Genomic DNA, 26,662 nt, shown 5'->3' on the forward strand with positions numbered 1-26,662 from the left:
ACCATTTATCTCAGATTTGCTGATCTGGAATTAATATTATCTCCTGCTTTTCTACTCATCATCAGTAAAGGGGAGTAGAATCTCCCAGTGATGTTACTGTGCAATATAAACTACATGGCAGAATCGTTGGCTATGTACCAGTATCTGTTGCCATCAACTGAATTGATAATTCATTTTCACCTGCAATGTTAAATGAATTCTAAACACCATTTCCAGAAGGAAAGTGGGCAGGTAGAGAAACAACTCTGTAACATTTATATATTGCACCATTTTTGTTGTTGTTACCAAAGATACATTGGTGTGTACTAACTAATTAGGGTTGCCATTCCCCCCTCCCCCGCCTGGCAAGACAACTACATGGATGGCCGGTGGAAATTTGACAGGTGTAGCTTTGACCAGCATTGGATTTCCATACTGTTAAAAGCTGTGGTTGTATTCAGCTTATTTTGCGGCTGTAAGATACATAGGAGCCCTGTCACAGAAGGCAACAATAAAATGGATTCCAGCATTTCTAGGTCAGGCCAACATGGGTAGAAGGAGGAGGAGTTTGTATTTGATATACCGCTTCATCACTACCCGAAGGAGTCTCAAAGCGGCTAACATTCTCCTTTCCCTTCCTCCCCCACAACAAACACACTGTGAGGTGAGTGGGGCTGAGAGACTTCAAAGAAGTGTGACTAGCCCAAGGTCACCCAGCAGCTGCATGTGGAGGAGCGGAGACGCGAACCCGGTTTACCAGATTACGAGTCTACTGCTCTTAACCACAACACCATGCTGGCTCTCACACTGGGTATTCTAGTCTTGATTGTTATTAATGCAGGTAGTGACATAAGCCTGTCTAAGATGTGGGGCAGGAACTTGTTCCCAGTAGACCCTGATAGGTACGTGGAGCATGTGAATCTGTGGGCCACTCACAAGCTCTTAGCTGGTTATATCTGTAATGGCTCATGGAAGTCTGTTTAGCTAGAAACACCTATTAGTGTAAATCAGCTATTACAACAGGTAGATGTTAAAGTTATTAGCCACTGATCAAGGTGCTGCTAGATCAGGAGTAGCCAATATGGTGCCCTCCAGATGTTGCTGAACTACAGTTCCTAGTCAGGGGTGATGGGAGTTGTAGCCCAACAACACCTGGAAGGTGTTCACTATGGAAAGGTGGCATACCAAAGAAAAGAGACGTGTAGGTATAGCATCAGCAGTCAGAGGCAAGTGTCAGGTATTCTTTGAAATCATGGTAATTTGAGAAATAATTCGTCATATTTATTAATAGAAGCAGCCACTGAACACCGTCATGTTCTTCTGCATTAGGAGAATGTTGGCCAAGCATATTTGAGAAAAGCGTAGCCCCACACTGCTTGATTGCCTCATCCTTCCCTACATGCCATTGGTTTATAAAATTAGGAGGTGTACACAGATACATTTGGTTATAACTTAGTATTGGTTTCCATAAGTTAGCACTCAGACCAGCTTGAACCAAATCACATTGCGAGTTGGGGGGGAAAGACTGGAAGGTACAATGAGAAAGACCCTGGCTGCTTTTCATTTTTGCGCACACTGTCTGTTCTTTCAACAATAAGGTCACTTATTGCAGTGTAACATGAGAACAGTGCAAGCTGGTTGTGTCCTGGAAATGAACAGAAAGGGGTTTTGCCTGTCCAAGTCTGCCAAGGTTTCTAAGAAGCTGGATCTTTTAATAAGAAGAAAATTTGCAAAACAGAGTATTTAGGCAGAAAGAAGTGCATTGGGAACAGCGCCGCCGTACACATGTTTACTGGTATGGGGTTGCAGCCAGTGTCAGCTTTCTGAAACGTGTTTTGTTGTAGAGAATAGCTTGAAAATGGAAGAGAACACGAAACTTATAAGTGCATTATGGTGGGTGACATAAAGCAAAACCCAGAATAATATTGAGTTTACCTGCTTGGTTTAAGCTATTTTGTGCTGTGTTGTAGCCAAGCTCAGTAAGACGCATCGCCTTAGATTTTGGCTTTCCTTGGTAAATAATGGTCTGATATGATAAGCAACGGCAACACATGAAGTATGATTGGCAGGATTAGTCTTAAGTATTTGAGTGACTGCAGTGGAGCACTTCCAGCTAGGGATAGACAAATCCATCTCAGCCTGTTCTCTCCAATTTCTGTATGTGGAAACCTTCAAGTACAGTACATCCCACCCTGTTCATGTGTGGCTTTTCTAAGATAATTCTGGGAAAATCCTTAAGAGCCTGTGCATAAGAAGTGTCACAAAAACAACAGCAAAAATGAGAAGGACTTATGAGATTATGAGATGTACTCAGAACTTGGTCTCTTTTCTTCTTCCTGTAATACTGCGAAGCTGCTTGGAGGTGCTGGAAGAGTCTGCACATGGTTTGCTGTGGTTTGATGGGACAGGTGGTGGGTGGGTACACTGTAAAAACCAACCTGGATCAAAATTAGGAATTTGGATATAATAGAGCCTGGCTGATTGAGAGAAATTATGGAACAATACAATTAAATTTTCAGCATGCTATACAATTAGAGAAAATATACTAAAGTTGGTTTTTAGGTGGTACCTGACACCCAGCAAATTGGTAAAGATAAACAAAAGAAGATTCAACCAATGCTGGAAATGTGTGGATGCAGAAGGCATGTTAATCCACATGTGGTGGTAGTGCAAAAGGGCAAAATAATTTTGGAGGATGATCCATGAAGAACTTAGGAAGATGCTCCAATGTTAATTTCCCCCCAAACCAGAAGCATTCCTGCTAGCCATAATAGGACAGAAAATCCCAAACGAAACAAAAAACCTATTCTTCTATGCAACAGCAGTGGCAAGGATGCCAAAATGTGGAAAGAAGGGGCGATCCTGGCAAAATATCAGTGGCTGTTCAAACTAATAGAATTTATAGAATTAGCCAATATGATGGCCACAATAAGGAACATGGACAAGAAAGTGAGTGGGTATTACTAGAAAAATATTTTAAAAAGAGTGGAGTAGTGTTAAATAAACAAACAGGGACAGATTTATGAACACCAGTTAAAAAAGGGTAAAAGGATATGTAGGTGGGGAGAAAAAAGGGAGGGAATACAAACCAAGGAGATGGCAGCAAAATTAAATGAAAATCTAGAATGTCAAGGAAAGATAGGCTGGGAAGTCTTCACATGACAGATGTTTTATAGTTGTAATATTATAGATAATTACTATTCTATTGGATGTTGTATTAAATGTTTAAAAGAGGTGATAAAGAAAAACTAAAATAACAGAGGAAAAATGGATGTCTGTAATGGAAAAATGCAGCAGCAGCAGCAGCAACAACAACAACAACTAATAATAATAATAATAATAATAATAATAATAATAATAAACAAAACAAAATTAGCTGTCATTCCTCTACCCTCCAGCATACAGTTCTTGTTGCTGCTAGCAGAAAAGCAGTGTTCCAACTGTTTGATTTTAGGAGTAGAGTGTGTAGTTTTGGTACAGCTTTTAAGAGTTGCAGGGAGGGAGTTGCACCAACAATACTTAAAACTTCAAGAGCAAGAGCTACTCATGCTATACTTTTCAAGCACACCTATTAATTTTGCCACATAAGTAATGCGTCCCCGTTATCAAAGACCTATTGATACTTAACTCAGTGGCAAAGCTTTCACTGGATTATACTGGATTTGGGTTATAAACTTGTTTGATATGCTGGTGCAATAGCAACTTCTATACAAAATGGCAGAGTATATGGCCCTGATCTTGTATTCTGATGTGCCTAATGTAGTTCTGGAGCCTTATTTGCCCCTACGGGTTCCCATTGTTGCGCCCGGTGAGAGAACATGGAAGTAAAAAAAACCTGAGGCTTCTGGCTTCAGAGAGAGAAAGATTTAATTTCTGCATGCAGAGGTACTTCGGTGTTTAGATAGCCAAGCAAGTACAAAACTAGCCAATTTTCAGACAGTTCTTATAGACAGTTCTCTGGCTCTCTTCCCACCCCAGAAAACTTCCTCTTGTCCATATAAGGAACATTTCCTGTTGTACATATAAGGCAAATGACATTTAGCCAGAGTTGGTTCATGCGCACTCCAGCAAGGCCATCCTATCTCTTGACCTAGACAACAGTTCCTCTCAATGAAGGACAGCTACAGTACTCTCTGCGTAAGGTCTACTGTTCTTATCTCCAGACACTTAGTAAGGCAAAGCTTGCCAGAGAGAAGTACAATGCAGATCAAAGTTCACAGCTTTACAGAGCAGTTTCATACAGAAAAGCTTAACAGGGGCACTTTTATACTTAATACATTCACTGGACTAACAATACATTCAGGTAAATATATAGGTTAGCTAATTAACCCCTTCCATTCCCTCCTCTTCTTCGGACCGCTGGAATTCTTTCTCCAGCGCGTCCCTGGGAAATGACTGATATTCTCTAGCAAGGGCAATGAGCTGAAGAATCCATGACACAACTTTATAAATCACCATATGCATGCATTGCATTAAACAGAAAATACAAAGGCATAGTAGCAAAATAACAATGGGGGATACAATACCAACAGATACAACAAATACAACTAAGGATCTTTTACTTCGAATATTCCTAACACTAATTACAGAAACTGTTCAACTGGTCACATTATCTGGTAACTGGTCAACACAAATTAAGGCAATATGATCATTCAGTCCTCCCATTCAGTGTTCTTTTCCTTCCCTTTCTTCTATTGCCGTGCACAGGGTCAATGGCCCCTCCCCTGTGCATTGGCAGCAGGCTTGTTGCTTCTTGGCCTTTGTTGCTTCCCTGGATCTTCAGCTTCAAGGGATGTTTCAGCACACTGTGGCAGGTTCTATCTCTACATAAGGAGGCGGACACCAGCCACTTCACCACTGGCAGTGTTGTCATAAAGACTGTAGGATCTATGCCACTTAGGTTTCAGAGTCTCTGCATAGGGATAAAACTAGCATAGCAAAGCTACATGGCATTAGGGCACCTGCTAAAAGAATAGGAGATAGTTACAGAGATTATATCTGCCCTTGGAGGGTGGTGTCTTGGGCCCCTCCAGCCTTTCTTTTGCCTCACAGATTAACCTCACAGGTATCGATATTGATCACACCTCAGTCCTCCTCCCTGTTGGAGGCAAGCTAGAATAACCCAATCAAATAAGGACAGCCTCCCATACACTCACAAGATATTACTGACCATGCCGGATCACTATCTCCTTGAAATACAATATTCTTCCGCAATAATTATCCCATAGCTCTTTGGTTCTTTGGTCTACTTCTTTGGCCCAGAATAATAATTTAGTTCATTTTTCCAATCCATGCAAACACTCTAAACTTAGAATACACACAAATATAAACAAATACACAATACAATCATACTATCATCATTAGCATCACCACAATTTCAGACCAATTTAACATAAACTCTGCTAATGTCAGGGAACAGAAAGATACAATTTCCCCCCAAATAAGATCCATTTCTTCAACATCACTTTCCAGACACACTACTAGAGCCATTGCAATTCTCACTATCTTGACATCCTTCAGAACATTCTCCCTTTAAAAAAAACCTTTACATAGCAACTAATCCTCTCCAATATAACATTGTACAAATAATCTAGGGTATTTGGGTATAGCTATTTTCTCCTTACTGTCTTCTTCTCTTTTCTAATGTTCCATTTCTCCATCCCAATTATATTACCAGTTCCAACAGCCATATCAAAAACTAACTTTCCCTCCTCTTCTGTTTCCTGCATCCAAGCACCAGCCATTGATCCTTAGTACCTAATTTTCTACTTACCACCTCACCAAGCCTATCAGGACCTAGTGTCCAAGAATTAACTCACCACCACCAACCTATTTTTGACCCTCAGGAGGACTTAGGGTGGAAACAGGGCAGTAGGGAACAAATTCTGACAGAGTTGGGTTGTCAGACAGAATAGAACTTGGCCTATCTCGCTTCAGAGCCATCGGTTGGTCACTCTCATCATCTCACACATGGCGGCCAGCTTAGCAAAATTGCTAACTCCTCACAACGGTGTTTCATTAGGACAATGGAGTTGAACCCTTGATGTGCTCATTCAAATAGTGACAATTTTCAGGTTTCTTTTAGGTAACAACGAATTATGGACAGGGCAATAGGAAAAACTCCTGTCTTTTTAAAACAATCTTTGAAGGGCTTACTATATATACCACCTCTGAAGCAGAGCCATCTTCAGGCCTCTCTCATTGTCTCACGCTTCCATGGCAACAACCTGGCGGTCCTCTCCATGGTTTGGACAATGGATTCACCCCCCTAGATGTCCTCTGCAACCTTGGCATGGAGGGTGGTGTATTGCCTTCAATATTGTTTCCTGCTGGGCAGGGGGTTTGACTAGATGACCCTTAGGGGTCCCTTCCAACTCTATGATTCTATGATATGTATATCTTCACTTTATCATCAATTTTTCTTCCAATCATTCCAAAATTTCTGCCCCCTTTTCCTCCTGAGGTTCAAACTTCCTCCAAATCCTAACTTACACTGTCAGGGCTACACTGTCAGTTGCTAACCATGAGCCCCTTCCCATTCTATTTCAACATTCTCTTCTCCTTCATTACACATCCCACAAACCTACATCTACATTCCCAAATAACTTTCTGCCAAGAAGCCATTTCTTCTGTTTCAAAACCTTCCCTGAAAAACTTAAAACCTGGGATATAAAATAAAACTTTTTCTCTCTAATCAACTTCTGCTGGAAACAATCAAACTGCTCAGAAGACATAATCTTCTTTCCATAATCTTCTCCCCCCCCCTTGTGGGAGGCAAATTCCCTTCCTTTGCAAGATTCACTGCTGCAAAGAGAAAAATCCTTGCTGTTTAAACTAAGGCTTCTCTCCATTTCTGTCCATCTCCCCACTCTCATTGCTTTACCAAAGGTCAATTAAGAAACAAAATAAGACTGTACCAGCTTTAAAAACAAACTAACAAACATTCCTGATTGCAAGAGCAGCCCTCCTTTCAATGCTTCAGACACACTTTTACATTCACCTTAACATTGCAGAGAAATACTTTTACAGCCCATTCTATTGAAGGGACATACCTTGGCACACAAACAATTTCCAAAACACACTCACCAAACCCTGGGGTTCAAACAGATTCCTTGAAGGGACAACAAAACAAAACAACAAATACAAATTGTGCAGCCACATATACACGGAAAAAAACAGACTTCCCAGACTTCGTTGGCAATGCAGCAAGAAATGAAACAATTTTGGGAACACAGAGTTTGGGAACACACATTTTAGGGCTGCTTTCTGCCCCACCTTTCCAAAATGAATGCAAGCCTCAAACAGGGACCAACACACACACACACACACAGGCACTACAGATACAGACAAACTCACAAAAATCACACTGCACAATCACTGCAAACACAGATCTCATACAACACACACATAGTGAAGGAAAAATCATAAAATTATTACAAGTCATAAATTTTTACACAGCAACAAAAATTCCAATTCCCCATCTCAGCAAGCTCAGGTTCAACCTGGGACACTCCTTCCACCTAACCAGACTTTTTTCATGCACACACTCTCCGCTTCGCTAGGGACACTGAGTTCCTGCGTCTCATTCACTCAATACATCCACTGGAGCGTCCCCATACACCATTCCCATACACAGAGTAAAATCACAGGAAAATTCTTAACCCCCTTCTCTCTCTGAAAAATTCTTAACCCCCTTCTCTCTCCTCAGAGAGGGCACCCCCCTTCTTTTCCCCACAGCCAACGGCACTCTTTTGCTCTCTGCTGGCTCCTTCCTGGCGGCCCTCTATGGCTCACGGCCAGGCTCCTGGCGGCCCTCTATGGCTCACGGCCAGGCTCCGGTGGCAAATCCACTTGCACACTACCGGATTTTAGCGGCGGCCCTCTACGGCACACGGCCGCTGCAGGATCGATCGCATCCTGCGCTTCCCCTTCCCTGGGAAGCTGCTCCCCCTGTGGAGCTTACCTGTCCTCTGCAGATCTTACTTCCCTTCCCCCCTGCGGCCGCTTTCTCTTTCTCCCGTCGCCACGGTGCAGTTTGGCTCTCCCCCTGGGGTGAGCCAGTCCCTTCCCACAAACAGGCAGGAAGCGCGCTTGGGGCCAGCAAACGCCAGACCAGGAGAGCCTTTTCTGCTGTGCAGCGACGCCTCGGACTCCCTGTTTTCTCAATCCCGGGGAACAGCGAAGGGTTCCCGGCCAATGCACCACGTTATGGAGCCTTATTTGCCCCTACGGGTTCCCATTGTTGCGCCCGGTGAGAGAACATGGAAGTAAAAAAAACCTGAGGCTTCTGGCTTCAGAGAGAGAAAGATTTAATTTCTGCATGCAGAGGTACTTCGGTGTTTAGATAGCCAAGCAAGTACAAAACTAGCCAATTTTCAGACAGTTCTTATAGACAGTTCTCTGGCTCTCTTCCCACCCCAGAAAACTTCCTCTTGTCCATATAAGGAACATTTCCTGTTGTACATATAAGGCAAATGACATTTAGCCAGAGTTGGTTCATGCGCACTCCAGCAAGGCCATCCTATCTCTTGACCTAGACAACAGTTCCTCTCAATGAAGGACAGCTACAGTACTCTCTGCGTAAGGTCTACTGTTCTTATCTCCAGACACTTAGTAAGGCAAAGCTTGCCAGAGAGAAGTACAATGCAGATCAAAGTTCACAGCTTTACAGAGCAGTTTCATACAGAAAAGCTTAACAGGGGCACTTTTATACTTAATACATTCACTGGACTAACAATACATTCAGGTAAATATATAGGTTAGCTAATTAACCCCTTCCAGTTCCATCTCTGAAAAATAAGTAAGAGGAATTTCAGATGGCATGGCATTCCCATGCACACTGCATCCACGTTATTTGGGAAAAGTCAAATAAATGTAACAAATACTTTTTCTTATCTCTGTTGACATGAAATGACTAAATGTGGCTATGTCGAGTATGAATGGGTGCAGGGCTGTCTTAAGCATATCTGGCACCGTGGTGCAAAACTCTCTCCGGTGCGCCCCCCGCCTTTCACAGAGTTTTTTTTTAGGGAGGACGGTGCTGCCGGTGGGGCTAGAGGAGGCGGGCAGTGGCTGGAAGGCGGCTCCTCCGGTGGGGAAGAGGCAGAGGCTGGACGTGGCACCTCCCGGCTCAGCTGGCCGCTTCATGCCACTGCAGATGGAGGCTCTGGGCACGGCGCTGCTTCGGCGTGGCATGGCAGAGGCGGGCGAGGGTGGCGAGCTGATGCTGGAAGGCGCTGCATGCAGCCTCCGCCTCTTCCCTGGTGCCCTCCAGAACTTGGTGCCCCACGCCACTAGGCTCTATGGGTAAGACGCCCCTGAATGGGTGAATGAAAGATCTCACTTGCTTCAATTCCATACAGTCTTTCTTGTGAAATTTCAGTTGCTTTTTAATTTAAAATACTTGAAGCTTGAACATTTTCTGGGGCACTCCTTGAAACAAAATAGAGTGAAAAGTGGAGAATGTTAGTAAAATCAGTTAAATTGAATTGTCTTGTTTGTTTTAAACAGTTGAATATGACAAGGAATTCACACCTTACCAGCGACACCACAAGGAATTCAAGTTTAATTTGTCTCGGATTCCAGAAGGAGAGGCTGTTACTGCTGCCGAGTTCCGAATCTACAAGGATTGTGTTTTTGGAGGCTTTAAAAACCAAACCTTTCTGATTAGCATCTATCAAGTATTGAAAGAACATCAGAACAGGTTTGTGCCTTTCACTGCTAAAACTGTAAAACCTGGAGGGAGGGAGACTGTGACTTAATCCTCCCCCCCCCCCTTTTTGTTGGCAGGAATCATTTACTGGCTACACTTAAGTTGGTTGGGAAAATAAGTCCCATTTAACTCATTTGGACTGGCTTCAGAGTAGACATATATAGGATTGTACTGTTTAATATGGTTCTCTTTTTTTGTAACATCTTTATTGAAAGTTCAAAAAGCACATAACTATATGTGCACCAAACATGACGAGACGCAAACAAAAGAGAGAGAGAAAGAAAACCCATGCAGAAGGGGAAACAAAGGGGGGAGGGACTCAAAACTGTATATTTTACAATGTTGTTATTCTTCACCAAATCCTAACCTATTACAGTATTTGTAACAACGGGATTCCAAATACCATTGAATTTGTCCATGGCAAGTCTGTGTTTATATGCAAGTTGTTCATATGTTGCTAATTTGTATAAGTCTTCAATCCAATCGTAGAAGGGAGCCACATTTTTATTTTTGCAATTCATAAGTATCTGTCATTTTGCTGTGGAAAGGGCACGCAGAGTCCACTCGTATTGTTCTTTTGTAAGGTGCCATGTGCTGGGTATATAATTCAAGAGGATATTTTGCTCTGTAAATGTAAGGTTGTTCCATATAGCTCTGTTGATGGTTTCAGTTACATTCTGCCAGAAATCTTTCAATATAGGACAGTGAAAAAACCATATGTTTTAGAGAAGCATTATCCCTATTGCATCTCCAACATCTCCATACCTTAGATAGCCCCCTTTAAAAACAAACATAATGGGGTCCAGTATATTCTAAATATTATGCTTTGTTGTATGAGAGATTGCACTGTTTAATATGTTCCATCCCAATAGGTTGGACCTGGCCAAGTAAAGGTAATTAAAAGCACCACCCTAAAATTCCAAACTCCTCCTGGCTAAAAATTCAAAGCCCATCATTCACTCAAAGTCAGCCAAGATAAGGAGGTTTTAGGGGGCTTCTGAAATAGGCTCCAGCTGGGATTTCAGTGAGTCTCTGGAGGGAAGCTGTTCCATAGCTGATATCTATTATTTGAATTTCAATAGCAATGACTGGATATGAACAACATTAACAAAACTGCATCAAGAAAATTGCTCAGGGAGCTGCACTGCGGTGCCTAAAATAAAGACTGAGCATGCCAGGTATTTGGAAACAAAAGTTTTATGTACATTTAACTAAATTAGAGCTGCCATTATAAGAATCTATGTAGCATTATTGGACAATTGCATTGTTTTAGATTACACCATGAATATGCTTATATACTGTGGTACTGATAAAGTGAACAAATGAGATTTTGTAAGTTAAAGGGGTGAACAGCACGGACATATGAAGGAGGACTTGCAGATGAGGAGTCTGAAGATGTGTCAAGCTGTGTGTGTCGAGTTGTGAGGAAGCAAGTCTGCTTGCATATAGAGGAAGAAGTACAGAGTCCATGTATATTGTGGTGTGTGTGTTTGTGTAATATATCTAATTATAGGTACTGTATAGAAAGGGTATGGTGGAGGGGGGAAATATCCTTGTGTTTTTATGGGTTTCCTATACACACACACACATTCATGAAAAGCTTTCAGTTGCACTTTGTAACAGACTGGTGTGTTTCTGATCTCTTCTGATTACTGGATAATTTGACACTTGCTTCCATGGACCCTTCCATTTTGGCTAGCTAAGAAGGCATGAAAGCCCATCTGCAAGTTGTGCCAAACGGAGTCGTCTGTCTGTGTTGCATCGTTGCAACACTATTTAATATACAGGCAATTCCTGGGTTAGGAGCATCTGAATGGCACACGGCCGCACACACATGCACAGCACTGAACCTGGAAATAACCCCAGAATGTCACGAAAAGGGGCTGGTCTGGGCTTATGTGTGCTCTGCGGACGCTTGTGGGGGTTCGAAACCCGCATGCAAAACAAGGATTGCCCTGTATATATGTATATGGTATTAAACATCTGCTGGCCCAACTCTGAGATTATTTCACGAAAATTCCACAAACTGCAAGCTCTGTGAAACTGCTGGGCTTTACAATAGGCATTGTGACACAATGCATAAACTCAGGTTGGTTTGATCTCAAATGTGTGCTATGCATTGGTCTCAGCATGGGTGCATTTTAGATCTCATACAAACACTCCAGCAATCACCAGGGAAGAAGCCGTGGCTCTTCTGAAGCAGTGGGAGACTTGCCATTCACATCAGTGGTGCCAGAATCACACCTTAGGGACTTGTTCTTGGGCCAGTAGTAGCAACCGTATCCAGGAAAGTCCAAAGTATGAATCCATACACGATCTCAATAAGCATGGTTGGTGTTGTTGTTTTTAAAAAAAATAAAAATTCACTGTAGCTTCTTTGAATAATTTGGAACCAAATTTGCTTGGAACAATTCTGTCCCCAGGGGCGTAGCAAGGGGGGGCATAGGGGGCGGTCCGCCCCTTGTTCCATAATGGAGGGGGCGACAAATTATCAAGGAACAATTACTGCCCTACTAGGGCGGTTCATAAAAAACTTTTTTTTTAAATGCCTGCTCCGAAGGTTTTACCTTACTATACTAGGGATTATATAGCTATATATGAAATTCCATGCATATCGGTTAATATCTTGACCCTCCTCCACCAAAATAGCTGTTTACTTGGCTGTTTTCCTATGTCGTGAAGGCTGAAATTTCAGTTCAGTGGAGCACTTACTGTTCCCAACCCTAACCCTGTGGAAAGCCATCTAATTAGACTTTAATTTGATTTTGAGATGTTTTAAGGAGGTAATTTAATTATTGTTTCATTTTATACCAATGTTATGTATCTGACGTTAGCCACCCTGAACCCGACTTCGGCTGGGGAGGGCGGGGTATAAATAAAAGTTTTTTTTAATTATTACTTGTTATTATTCCTTTGTAAGAAAATATGAAATAACGTAAAACCATTTTTGCAGGGGGGGATCAATGGGGGGGGTGACAAGAAATTTTCCGCATTGGGTACCACCTGACCTTCCTACGCCTCTGGGGGTGTGTGACATAAAATTATTTTGCCCCCGGGTACCAATTTACCTTGCTATGCCCCTGTCTGTCCCCTTATTATCTCTTTATCATTCTCCCTGCCCTGTCCGCTAATTTAAAATGAGAACTTCTGCACAAGTTGTAGATAACATGTTTTTCTTAATTTTTTTTGCTTCTTGTGTTGATGATTCATTTGGAATATATTGCTTTCCTATTGGGAACAGTCTTTTAAGGCTCAAGAGCGGAGAGAAGGACAAAATCACTGAAAAGAAAAGAAAAGAAAAGAAAAGAAAAAAAGAACACAAGCCAGCAACAGTTTCTAAGACACCGAGTTCCAGAAAATGTTCCATATAAGCCAAAAGTGAACAGCTGCTTAAACTACAGACGTCTCATTCTTTTCTTTGAGACTAATGATGTGAGCAAATATGTCATGTTCCTTAACATTTGATGAGTTGGTTTTCAATAACTATGAATCTATAGAGTCCATGAAGTTGAAGCGAAGAGAGATGGCTCTGTTGTCCGCTTGGAAGTAGGATGAGCACTTTTGAGTTGGGTTTGTTTGTTTAGTTTGAGGGCAAAGTCAATAGAGGATTGACACGGTAAATCCCAGACTGTTTATGTCAGGCCTCACAATAGTTTTAAAAATTAGAGGCTGTGAGCGTGAATTGAACCTAAAAACATTACAATAGTTTTTGGAGACTTCGGTAGTAGAATACTAGACTTTACTAATTCAGACTGCAGATCTTCCCACATAAACAATGACCTGCATGTAGCAAAGCAGTACATCAGAGAACATGTGCAGCATGCCCACTTCCCTAATGTGTCTAGTTTGTTACACACAAAGGAAAATTTAAGTTGGGGCACGTTAAAAAAAAGACCTCTTTTGCCAAACCCTTCTCTGCCAGGAGTCAGGCACCCCTGAATTTTATTTACTTATTTATCTCATTGGTACTTGATACTTAGTTTATTTTATGAGGTATCATAAAAAGATTAAATTTTGCATATAGATTGGGGCTTGTCAGGCAAAACCTTGACTTGTAATGATTTTGCAGAGATAGAATTGCCTAATGGGGAAGTAGCAAATAGATAAGATCATCTAATCCAGCGTTTCCCAAACTTGGGTCTCCAGCTGTTTTTGGACTACAGCTCCCATCATCCCTAGCTAGCAGAACCCAGTGGTCAGGGATGATGGGAATTGTAGTCCAAAAACGGAGTTGGGCAAAACGCTGGTCTAACCCATTACCTTAACTGGAGCTGCTGCGTTGTTCGAATTACTTGAATATAACTTTTGAATGTATCATCATTTAAATGCATGCCCAAAGTACTTTTTAAACTTGCAAGCTGTCTTAGGGGAACATTATTGTATTGCTACCATTTAAGGCAACACAAAAGTAGAAATGGTGCTTGTGGAATTGTTACGGTATTATAAAAGTCATTCAGCCTAATGTGGTTTAGGAGGGTTTTAAAAGTCTTAATGAATAGTCAGAATGAAGCTTCCTTTTCTATCTTTTAGGTCTCTTAATAATAATAATAATAATACAGGGAGAAAGTTGTAGTAGAGGTTTTAAATCACATCATCATTGCAGACCACATTTTATCATTACGAAAACCGCTGGCGTTGTTAACAAAACATAATGGAAAGATTAATGATATTCTTGTAAGGTAGGTCAGGTTTCTGGCCAACCTTAGCATCCCTTGGAGAAAATTACACAGCTTTTCTTCAATTGTTTGTGAAGGCAATAACCCTAGTAAAAGAAAATGATGGTAACATTTGACCTTATTTCAAGAGGAACCATCTAAGTTGAAACCACAACATTCTCTTACCTCTTTCCCCATGAGTTATTTCTTCCCTGATTTAATGACAGTTCTTAAATCAGGGCACAGGAATTTGTTGACATAATATAGTTAACATTTTTCTTTCTTGCTTGCTTGAAGACTGTTGAAAATGCACCAGTGTAAGCACAGATAATGGCTTATCAAACACCTGCCAAGCTCATATTGGAAGTTTTTTCCATGATACAGCAAGTTGTGAGTAGTTTGGAGGATGTGTAAGACTGTATCAAATTACAATCATCAGTTGTTGTTGTTGTTGTTATACTGTATAAGAGAAAATAGTTTAAAAATAATTAAACTGTAATATAATTACTTCTCGGTGGTAATGTGCTCCTTGTGGAACGCCCTCCCATCAGGTGTCAAGAAGATAAAGAACTACACAACTTTTAGAAGACATCTGAAGGCAGTCCTGTATCGGGAGGTTTTTAATGTTTGATGTTTTATTCTGTTTTTATATTCTGCTGGAAGCTATCCAGAGTGACTGGGGAAACCCAGCCAGATGGGTGAGGTAGTAGCAGTAGTAGTAGTAGCAGCAGCAGCAGCAATAATAAGAATAATAATAATAATTAATAAATACTAACAACAACTTTTATTATTATTATGAAAACAATCTAGTAAAGAAGAGCACAGCACTATTAAAGGCCATCTTTCAGCTTCTTGTGCCTAAACCATGTCAGTACCACATCAAAAATCCGCTTAAATTTGGCAATAATTAAAGGTAAAATTGCTAGGAAACACATCTGTGACAGCCCATTGAACTGAGTGGGAGTTGTGCAATGCAGACCTTGAAGCACCAGTTGTAGAAGAGTCCAAAGGATGGGCTGCCATGTTTTCTGAAGCAACTGCAACTAGTAATCCTGCCATTAGGTAGTGTAAATTGTTTCAAACAGAAAATACAGGAATCTGGAGGTGTAGAAGGAAGTTTGGTAGAATGACTAGGAGGAGGGAAAGCAAAAGATGTTGCACCTCTGGCTCTTATCAACTAGAGAGGCACTGATCCGAATTAGGCAGACGGAGTCTACACACTCCAAGGGAAAGAGCAACAACGCCAGGAGCCTCAAGACGGGCCTGTGGTTGGGCTGAAATCCTGAAAATAGTAATACAGATCACCTGTGTGAATGGCTCATCTAAGGAATCCAGTCACCAGCTGTTCAAGATCTCATTCACCCTGCAACTCCTTACCTTAAAGGACAAGAGATCCACCTGTAAGCTGCAGACCACCGTAAGAATGTGAGGCTACAGACAAAAGTATGGTTCCTTGCAAGCCAGTGCTTGCAACCCACTGACGGTTGAAAGTTGGAACAGTTACCAGGATCTGCAGCAAATTATAAGGGAAGCATGTTGGCCTTTTGTATCTGCTCTGCTTGGAAGTGACCATAGCCTGGGCAGATCCTGGGTCTGCCTTGACAGCCAGCCAAAATGGGGCACCATCTCTCTCTTTCTCCAGAGTCATACCTGGTTCATTATCAAATGCAAAGGTTTGTAGTAGATTTTCCAGAAATGATTGTCAAGAAGCTACTATCCCTGTGACTAGAAGATTTAAAAAAGTGTTGAGTTCGTGGTAAAGACGGCAGCTGAATGTTAGATCTCTCTGGCAACAAGGTAATTCATTTGGAAGGAGTCCTTTAAAGTGAGAGGAACGTAAATGGAATTTATTTTTAGAAAGCGGTTGTTTACATAATATAGAAAGAAACTTTGAAATTTTCTTTAGCCCATTGAGGTGTCAGGTTAGAAGTACAGGACTGAAGCTTTGTGGCTGATCAAATATATAAAGCTTGGGGCTTGATTATTTTTTTCCAAAGGTAAATATCCTGTTAACTCACCCCTCCTCACCCCCCCCCCCCAAATCCTCCTACACTGTCCAAACAACTAGTCTATTAAAAACCACAAGTCTGTGGCATGAGATGATGATCAAAGGGAGATACTCCATCTCAATGGGTAGTGTTTGTCTTGCTCTTTTTGCACTGGAACTGTGTATTAAAGGTGGCCTGGTGGCTGTGTATAGGTTATGGCAGAAGCAAGAATAGGAGAAAGGGATGGAACTCTACTGTTGATATTCCTTTACTCTAGTGCACCACATATTAATTCTAATTATATTTATTATATTTAATACTGATTAACAGTATTAAACCCCCCTGCCATCCCAACAGGAAATTGACCCAAACCAGTGCCGGAGTTCCCAATACAAATTAGGGTTGCAATACGTCCGGGATTTCTCGGATATAACCTGAATACCGCAGTCGGCATCAGTGTCCGGGGCTGAAATTGGTAAAACGTCCAGGAAAATCCTGACACATGGCAGCCCATAGCTGCTGGAGTTAGCAGATCAAAGATTTCGTCCAATGCAGGAAGGATATACTAATATATACGGCTTGCATTTAAATACAGAGTTGTAGCCTGTGCCCACAAACACTCCCATAACTTAAGTTTAAAAAAATATCCTTCCTGTGGTGACCACTGTGCTCAGTCTAGACTGCTATGTCAACGTGTTGTTGAAGAATAGTAAACAAACGAAAAAAGAAGAAATTCGGCATGAAGAACGCTTTAGTGCGTTTGGGATAATTAATGGCTCAGTAAATGGCTGCTGATGTGTAATAGTCCTGTTAAGAACCTGAGTAATGCTGACCTTTGAAGACAGGCCAAAAACTGTGGTCCTTAGAACCATAATTAAAATAAGAGGACCCTGTCTGAAATTCAATGGCTTGAAGAAAGTGTTCTGTTTGTTCTCACTGCACTTTAAGGGATATTTCTGCCTGGTTGAAATATATATATATAACTGAAGGGCTGGATAGAGAGTGTAGGAAAGTAGGCAATGTTGGGGGGGAAAAGTGTATATATGAAATATAGCTTTTTATAGCTCTGATGTTTTGCTGTGGCAGTGCTCCATGGTGTGATGTGTGCTCAGGGAAGAGAGGAAAAATTATTTTAATCTGGCTGCCTCAGTAATATAGAAGCAAAACCAGTAGCTACTTCACCAGTTACGTAAATTTATATAATATAATCGGTGCTGGGATAAATGATTAGAATGAATTAAAATCTTCCAGCTTCTTGCCCAAAGAATGAAGTTTTAGTTTTATAGTAAAAGAAATGTTTAGATTTCATGGGAAATGTCATTTTCAGTTGCAAAAGTGCTTGTCCTGCAAATGCCCTAAATAGGTGTCAAAATGTATCGGTTTAAGAATAGTAGCTCAGAGGCGATATTTATAAAATAGCAAATGGACATTCTTCCTCAAAAAGCTGAAGCTAATATTTCCGTTCTCAAGAGCCTTGTGGGATAGAAATTCCAGAAATAAATGATTTCTGTATCAGCAACAGAGCCCATATTGCTTAGGTAGTCCTGGTCACTGCTTTCTTTTTTTCTGGCTCATGTGTTTGATGACCTTATTTATTCTTGAAGGGGTTTACTGAAGAGTAAAAACTGTGTGTATTGTGTGTATACACACAAATACATTCGTACATACACATACGTATGTAGGCAGTGCCCAAGAGGCTATTCTCCCATATTCTCTTTGATTGAGTAGTAATGCCCAGGCCAGGACTGAAGAGATCTGGTTCACGTCCTGACTCAACCATGGAGCTCAGCAGAAGACATTTGGATGGTCGCACACTCTTATCCCTACAACAACCCTGTAAAGGAGGTCAGGCTAAGATTGCATGGGAAGGGGATGTGAACCTGTATATGCTGAGAACAGCTCCTGGCGAGCAAAATCTGAGTTGTGTTTCTTTGTGAATGGAGATAGCTCAGATTTAAGACTCTTAAATCTCATGGTTGTAGATTTGAGTCCTGTGTTGGGCCAAAGACTCCTGTGTTGCAGGGGGTTAGACTAGATGGCCCTTGGGTTCCCTTCCAACTCTACGGTTTGCTGTCTAAACATGTCACCTCAATACAATATGTTTAAATTGGATGGCTTCCCCCAAAGTATCCTGGGAACTGTTGTTTAAGAGTGCTGGAGAGTGAAGCTCTGTGAGGGGTAAAATTACAGTTCCTGGGATTATTTTTTTGAGGAGGAACCAAAACAAGGTTCTATAAATGGACGGATCTTTCTTAGCAAGAGGACAATTCTTCTGTATTGCAGGTGATGAAGAAAGGTTAGGCCAGGTCGTCATGAGGAGTGGAAATCGGGCATGAAAAACACAGCATGCTGCCAGCAGTTTCAGAAAAGAGCTGCATAGTTTTTAGAGTATGTGTGGTCCAGTTTCTCCTCCAGTTTGTATTCTACTGCAAACAAACAGGTGTGGGTCTCGGGGGTGGGGGTTGTGTTTCTGCTTGGGGACCAGCTTGCAGAATGTGTGTATTTACACCTGAGTCAGTGTACTTAAGAAAGTTTACCGCGAGTCCCTCAGGGACCTGTTTGCTTTTTTGGAAATCAGTTTGGAAACTGTGTATCTGCACCTGACTTGAAAAGGCAGAGCTTTCAGTCATTTTGTAAATACATGGCAGCTGCTCTTGTGGCTTAAGTGGTGGCGTTTCGAACTTAAGGTCTAAATATTCAGAGCTGCTGAAAGGTGGTTCGAAGCGCAGAACGGACTTTGCTGTGTGAAGATTTCTATGAGTCATCTCCATTGGTGATTTAAATGTTAATTTAATCCACCTGGCTTTTAGTGGTAAGCCAGTGAACAGGGAATAACACATTTTGTGCAAATTAATGTTTGAAAACCATAATTATTAGTGGGACAGGTTGTGGCATTCCTGTACGTATAGGATTTCCCAATGCCATCATGTATGTCCACTGAATTTGGGCTAACAGACTCAAACAGCAGATTTATCTTCAGGCCACTGACACATTGCTCCCGATAAGCTATATGCTTGTGTGAATGGACGTAGAAACGATGACTTTGGGTAAAAAAACAACAACGTTTTTTTATCAACTTGTATCTTCCCATGAGGAAAAAATGTTCTCTCCCATTATCACTCCTTTGTATAAACATTTCGTCATTTTGCAGAGTGGCTCTTAAACTAGGGTCATTGTCTTCGTTGTAGGGCTTAACTTCACATTTCTAAAACAAAAAACACACACGCATACGTAACAAAAGTGTGATTGCTCCTTGATCTGGCGAGGAGAATTTGTGTGTGTGTGTGTGTGAGCATAATCCTTTCTCCATGTGCCATTTCTACGCTTTGTAAAAAAATAACATAAAATAAGTCATAACCTCCTCAGTTCCAACTATGTTTCCCTCTGCAAACACACAACTCAAACCCCACAAGAGCAAGCAACAGGCTGGAATATGCAAGTGTTGTTCAGTTCTGCAAGTGGTTCAGTTCTCAGTGGCTCCCACTGAGTTTTGTATGGTGGTGCAATGGTAGGGGGAGCTCAGGAAAGCACAGCTCTGTGGTGCTTAGTTTGGGGATAAGAGATCCTTTTAACTGTCCCATGCCTGGCATCTGATTACATCAGGTGATTGGCCAAGTGTGTATGGTTTCCCCAAACAGCCTTGTGGGACAACTTAAGAGGGCTGGCAGGCCCAATTAGGCCCATGGCCTGGAGGTTCCCCACTGGTGGTGTAGAGGAAGTCAGAGAGTGAGGAAACGGATTAAGAAGAGACTGGATACTTTGATGGGCGGCATATTAATAATAATAATATGATGATGATTGTGCAGGGAACAGTTGAATGCATGCAAAACCAGGATTTAAGGCTGTGTTTAAATTTATAGTGACAGCCGAGAAGTGTTTCTAACATTGCCTCCTGCTAGTGAAGAAGCTGTGAAAGCAAATGGGAAATTTGGACCAGAATAATGGTGAAATGCTCTCTCTGCTCCTCCCTCCCTCCCCTTTCTTCTTCTTCAGAGATTCAGATCTGTTTTTGCTGGACACCAGAGCAGTATGGGCCTCTGAAGAAGGCTGGCTAGAGTTTGACATCACCGCCACCAGCAACATGTGGGTGATAAACCCTCAGCATAACTTGGGACTCCAGATGAGCGTGGTGACCAGGGATGGTAGGTAACAGGCCAACATACTTTAAACATCTGGCCAATGTCCTAGTCATTAATTGGAAGCTCTGTTTATAGTGTTCAGCTGTGATGTGATGATCTGGCTAATGTAGCCAAGCACACAGCTGTGATGTGATGGCCGGGCTCTGGATCCAACTGCACATACTGGAAAGCTGCTCTCTCTAGGCTGCATGCCCTATGTCCGTGGCTGTGAAATTTTGGGAATGCCTGACTTCTGGATGCTGGGGGTTAGGCAAGGTGCTTACAGCAAGGTTTTTCTTAAATATAAACAATACCCACAGGTCTCTGTGTGGGGCTGTGGAAGTGTCTTCTGGGAGGGCGGTGTGAGCTCCTCAGTTTCGACTCAATTTTTGCGTATCTTTCAACTGGACCAAGAGGCCTTCTGTTTACTTGTCTGCTGACTTGTCTGCTGATGAAATACCACAGTGCATAACATTTCCCCAGTGTTTCAACCTCTTTTCCTGATGCAGCTACGGAGAGGAACTTGTGCTAAGTTTTTGGGAGTTCTCCTCTCATGCTTCCCTTTTGCAACATGCCACAGATAATTTGGGGCCGTTGGAGCCCCAGATATTGACAGAATATATTTCACCTTCTGGTGGAATTCAATTGAACATATGAAGCCGCAGGGGTACCAACTTGAATCAAATATTGGGGACGGGGGCGGGTAAGCCCTGTGAAGTGTAGGAGGGTTCCCATGAGGCAAGACACAGCGATAACAGCAAGAACCTTTATTGAACTACATAACAGGGAAACAGGGGCAAAGCAACTGCTTATATATATTCCTGAAAGCCTAGGCCACTCCCACTCCCACCGTGATTGGCTGTCTAAACTTCCAAGCTGCGAATCAAGACTCAGAGTTCAAGGGCCAATGGCAGAGGCCCAAATCCTGGAGAGTGGAGAAGGATCATTGCTCATCCCCATTGCTAAAGCGAGTAGAACCTCAAGAATAAACGAGTAGCGAATAGAATAAACGAGTAGTGAGTAGAACGGATCCTCAAGAATAAATGCTACGAGATAAGAAGAGCTGTGAGATAAAATATTTTTTGTTGAATTTGATTAATTTGCCGTTTTTGCACAAGGTCCCAGAGTTGTCATTATTTTTTATATGGCGTACACATAACCCCGACCTGTTCCTTAATATTGTCCACTCATTTCCTCCTAAATTTGCCAATTAGCAGAGTGAAGTACCTCTTACAGTACTTGTGTATACTTGTGGCCTCTGGAGCCTTAAAGAAGCTTGTGAAGTTTCACTGAAAATTAGAGTGTCCTATGATATCAGCTACAGAGGAGGAGGAGAGAGGGGGAAACTAAAGAGGGGGGGGGGTCAGAAGAACATTAGTTGTAGGAAAGCAGCTGTGTTGCTCAAAAGAGCTATTCAGAAACACTGTGCTCTTTATATGACACACCACTTTTTTTTTAAATTTATAGGTCTCGGTATAAACCCTAGAGAAGCAGGACTAATAGGTCGGGATGGCCCTTATGACAAACAGCCTTTCATGGTGGCTTTTTTCAAAGTGAGTGAGGTTCATGTTCGAACAGCTAGGTCAGCCTCCAACAGGCGGAGGGAACAGAGTCGAAACCGCTCTACCCAGCCTCAAGATGTTTCCAGGGTATCCAGTATCACAGGTAACCTCTTTTAATTGCCTCCTGGATTATGTGAAAATGAAAAGGGAGGAAAAAAATACTCTTTTTTTTTTAGCCATCGTTTCCCAAGCACTTAACATTTAGAAGCTGCTTCGAATTCATCTCTCATCGTTTGAGTGTTTCATTTCTTCTTTTTTCTTTCTTTCTCATGGTCACAAAAGTAAGTTGAGATGACCCTCCAAGGGAGTATCTGTTCCCTGGGTAGCAGGAACTCATTGTTCTACAAGTTTGTGTAGAGTGGGACATCACTCAAAATCATGATGGCTTATCCAAGGCAAAGTTGGTAGAGCAGCCCTACCATTAGGCAGGGTGAGGTAGCTGACCAAACTTACCCTGCAGCCTGAAACTTGTGAAAAACTGAAAAATTGTTTGCTTAATCGCCTTTGCTGTTGTTATTGTTTTAAGTATTTGCTCCGATCTGCAAAAAAACCAACCATTGCTGAATATGTCTTTCAGTCAGCTCATTTTCTTTCGTTTTTAAAGTCCAGAACTTACTGTGCTTCTAAACAAACTCTTTAAAAACACACATTTTAATTACCTGCCCTGTAATGATTGTTTAATGCTATTCCACTTGACAAGTAAGTAATAAGCCATGTATACAAATCCAGGCCTAAAGTGGCAAACTAAGCATTTGTCCAGGGTGCAAACCTGCTTCACTTACGCAATTGTCTTGGGAAGAGAGAAAGAGCTGCTGTCTGAACTGTTCAGAGGAGATGCCCAGGGACGGCTTAGGAGTGCCTTGGTTTAAACCTATTCCACTGTCAGAGGAGGTTCCTTTAGCTGAGGTCACAGCGGTTGAGCTCCAGCCCATTTGTAACGGGGAGGAAATAAAGAAATGGCAGGCAGTAAAAACAACAAAGAAATTTAACATCCTACTCAGTTATTTATTGTGTTATTGTTAACACTACTCAGTGGATCATTGAGAGCGGGCACAGAATTTTAATTTGTCTAAGGCAACAACAACAAAAAGCCCTGTGCTACTCCTACACACACACACAACAGTGAATTGTTACGCTTTTAATACAGTTAAGTTTCCTTTGCTGCAACAGCTGTATTTAAGTACTGGCCTTGATTCAGCTGCATATGCTATATAAACAGCTGTTTGGTATAGCTTTGCAACCTGTTATCTGACAGCGCAGGTCAGTTTGCTTGTTCAGTAACGATAGCATTAGGATTCATGCTCTCAGTATGGAAGCCTACTCCTTTCTCAAAGCATTGGTGTAAAAGATGTTCAGTCAACGTGTATATCAGTCCAGGGTTTTATGACAGAACTGTGACTTGACTGACATCTTGTGTTGGTGAAGTCTGAGGCAGCACAGATTCCTTTCGAGTTAACTGCAAACTGTTCGTGAACTGATAATGCCATGGAACGATCACACATTTCAGGATATTGAGGCCTTGTGCCCATTCCAAAACCTTCAGCCGCCCTCTGTGGTTTTCATCAGAGGAATTTGAAAGTGACGTATGTTTTTCTCCACCATTGGCCAGAGAACTTGGGTGAGAAGGCACAGCAGGAACAGGCGCCCAAAGTTGCATGCATCTTGCATCTAAAGTTGCATGCATCTTGCTTCTTTGTGTATACTGTCAAAAGTACAGCGTAGTATGCAAGTACAGTATACTGAAGCAAGGCATTTCATTATCTCTCCTAAGCTGACTCCTTTTATGTTAAGTGGGTTAATCAGTTTACAACAGCTGTATCCTTCAAAACAATCGCCTGCTAAAGCAAACCCTGAGAAAAGGAGTGTCGTACAGATCTCTTTCAAAACAATGTTGATGTATCCTGGATATTAATTACATTGTGGAATCTGGTGAATGGGCTCATTAGGAGCAGTTCATGTGTTTTGGAAGGATTAGCTCCAATAAATATAGCTTGCCTACTTTCAGTGGAGAGAAGCTTAAAAAAAAATTAAATTCAGCCCTCGGAAATGCCAAGTTTCACATTAGAACAAACCTTTCTTGTGGTTAAGTTTCGAGGGACGTTCGTTCCAAGGTGCTCCCCACATCTTAGGTTGGGGTGGTGGGGGGAAGCAATGGCAATTATTTATATTTGTGTGAACTTGAAATATTTTAGTTTTTTATGCATATTTAAACTTTTCCATTAACTGATATTGAAACTAATGTTGAAAACTAGTTCAGGACCAACCACATACAAATTAGTATCCTGTCTTTAGCACAAATGAATTCCACTGCTGAGTACAGGGGTCTGCAGTGCTTTGTTAACAGTGCAAAATGTAAAAAAAAGTAGATTTCTAGGCTGATAGTTACAGGTAGGTAGCTGTGTTGGTCTGCTATAGTCAAAACAAAATAAAAAATAAAAAATTCCTTCCAGTAGCACCTTAGAGACCAACTAAGTTTGTTCTTGGTATGAGCTTTCGTGTGCATGCACACTTCTTCAGATACCAACCAAATTTTTGCTAATTTCCAGCCTTTTTCTTTCTGCTACAACTCGCTGCATATTTGCTACTTTTACAGTGTGTGTGTGTGTGTGTATATATATGTGTGTGTGTGTGTGTGTGTGTTGCTTTCCTTGTTGTTTTAATGCGGACGTGTGTTGGGTGTGGATGGTGGAAGTTGTTACCCAAAACATCTGGAAGGCTCCAGGTTGGCCAAAACTGTAAAATGTGGCCTGAAACTGCACCACACGATTCTCCTGACTGTTTTCAAGCTGCTAGCTTGGACTGGAAGTACAAGAAGCAGGCATTTAACAATGCTTTCCACTTTTGGTCAAGCACAAGTGGCCTTGATTTGAAAGCCAATGGCTTGTCTAAAAATTTCTAGTGATGGGGAGTGCATTCTTATACTAGCTAACCATCTTTTGCCAAGTTGATTAAATTTGTGATTCAAGTGGAGCCAATCTGAAGATCTGAAATTGCAATTAAAAATAAACACTCCCCAAGCTCTTACACTGTTCTCCTTTTAAAACAACTCCCAATGTCTCTGCATATGGTTTTTAATATGTTGTTTCAAATATATATCCCCCCTTTATTCTTCCTCATAGATTACAACAGCAGTGACCTAAAAACAGCTTGCAGAAAGCATGAACTTTATGTTAGCTTCCAGGACTTGGGATGGCAGGTATGTGGTGTTTCTTTGACCATAAACATGCTCTGAAAACAATGCTCAGAACACTAGATTTTTTTCCCCACCTGACCGAATTCTGTGTTAGCATATCTTGGAAGAAAGTGGAGTGAAGGTCTATTTCCATTGAATTACCTTTTTCCAGATGTTTATTTTGTATTCAGCTTTAAGTAGATAATTACATTTTAGTATGTAGAACACAATTCCATAGGCTCACCACCAGTGTTTTTAAGCTCCACACAATTGTCACTAAAGATGGCTTCCACCATTTTAAATTACCTTTAAAAAAAAATATGTTTCTATTTATGTGGCTTATGTTGCTGGTTCCTTTAACTTTAGCATCCAAAATCACTATAGCAGTCATGGAGAATGAGATTTCTTTCTCCTATCCTCTTTGCTCTATTGCACCCATGTGTCTTCTAATGCACATAATTATGGCACAATGTTTAACACAATGTGTGTTGGCTAGTCCACTCATAAGACTTTTTTGAACACAGCTTGTTAGTGCTGCATGGTTCTTGCTAAAAATGTGTTTTTTACATGCTAGTATCAACTGGTGGTTGACTGTCACTGGTTTCACATGTTAAATGGTTCCAACTCTTTAAGAAGCTTCAGTAGATTTGCACATAGTTTTGTGCAAGCCCAGACTGCACATACCCTGAAACACCTTTAAAAAGTGGGTGGAACCATAATGTGTTGCATCATGAGCTAAACCAAGTGTATAACCCACCACAACCATAGTTTAATGTGTATTAACTAGCTACTGTAACCGCACACTTTTATTATAAAAAATGTTAGGTGAACATTTTAAGAGTATGTTCTGGTTTATGTCTGCTTTTGGCATGCACAGCTCTCTACACATAGGAAAGGAGCTGGCAGATATGAACATATGTGTAGGAGGGGTAGAGAGAATTAAACAGGGCACTAAAACATGCTCCACAGATATTTATAATACTCTGTACCTACAGCCAATACTTGAATACTGAAGCCAGGACATAAGAAGCTTGGGTATAAGGAAGTGGTAAGACTCTCCTAACATGTATTCTGTAGATTGACACAGGGAGGGTTCTGATAAGCACAATTTCAGCAATGAACTGGAACAACCTGTATGCATTTGCAATAGCTATGCTTCATAGATGTAATATTATTCTTTTAAAGGACTGGATAATTGCACCAAAGGGCTATCCTGCAAACTACTGCGATGGAGAATGTTCTTTCCCACTCAATGCTCATATGAACGCCACCAATCATGCCATTGTACAGACTTTGGTAAGTATAGGTCTTGGCTTAGCTCACAGATGCTGTAAAACAGTCCTCCGTGCCCCCAAGATGGTAGCTTTGGGGAGTGAAGAAGCTCCAATTTGTCTCTCATATCAGTGGCAAAATGTAAGACTGGGTTGTGGGAGTGAGCAGTTCATCCAGCATTTGTGGTTGGGTCTTGCGTAAATG

General features: G+C 41.5%; 1 protein-coding gene across 1 annotated transcript in view; it reads left to right on the plus strand.

Moving 5' to 3' along the window:
* The window catches only part of BMP6 (bone morphogenetic protein 6), an 83,727-nt gene that overhangs the window by 54,902 nt on the left and 2,163 nt on the right, over nt 1–26,662 (plus strand). The window contains exons 2-6 of the mRNA XM_033154534.1: nt 9,490–9,682; nt 20,328–20,476; nt 21,920–22,117; nt 25,134–25,210; nt 26,372–26,482. Coding sequence (XP_033010425.1) covers nt 9,490–9,682; nt 20,328–20,476; nt 21,920–22,117; nt 25,134–25,210; nt 26,372–26,482 — 728 coding nt within the window. The remainder of the gene's footprint in view (nt 1–9,489; nt 9,683–20,327; nt 20,477–21,919; nt 22,118–25,133; nt 25,211–26,371; nt 26,483–26,662) is intronic.

The sequence above is a fragment of the Lacerta agilis genome, chromosome 7, assembly GCF_009819535.1.
Source record: "Lacerta agilis isolate rLacAgi1 chromosome 7, rLacAgi1.pri, whole genome shotgun sequence".
NCBI classification, from domain to species: Eukaryota; Metazoa; Chordata; class Lepidosauria; order Squamata; family Lacertidae; genus Lacerta; species Lacerta agilis.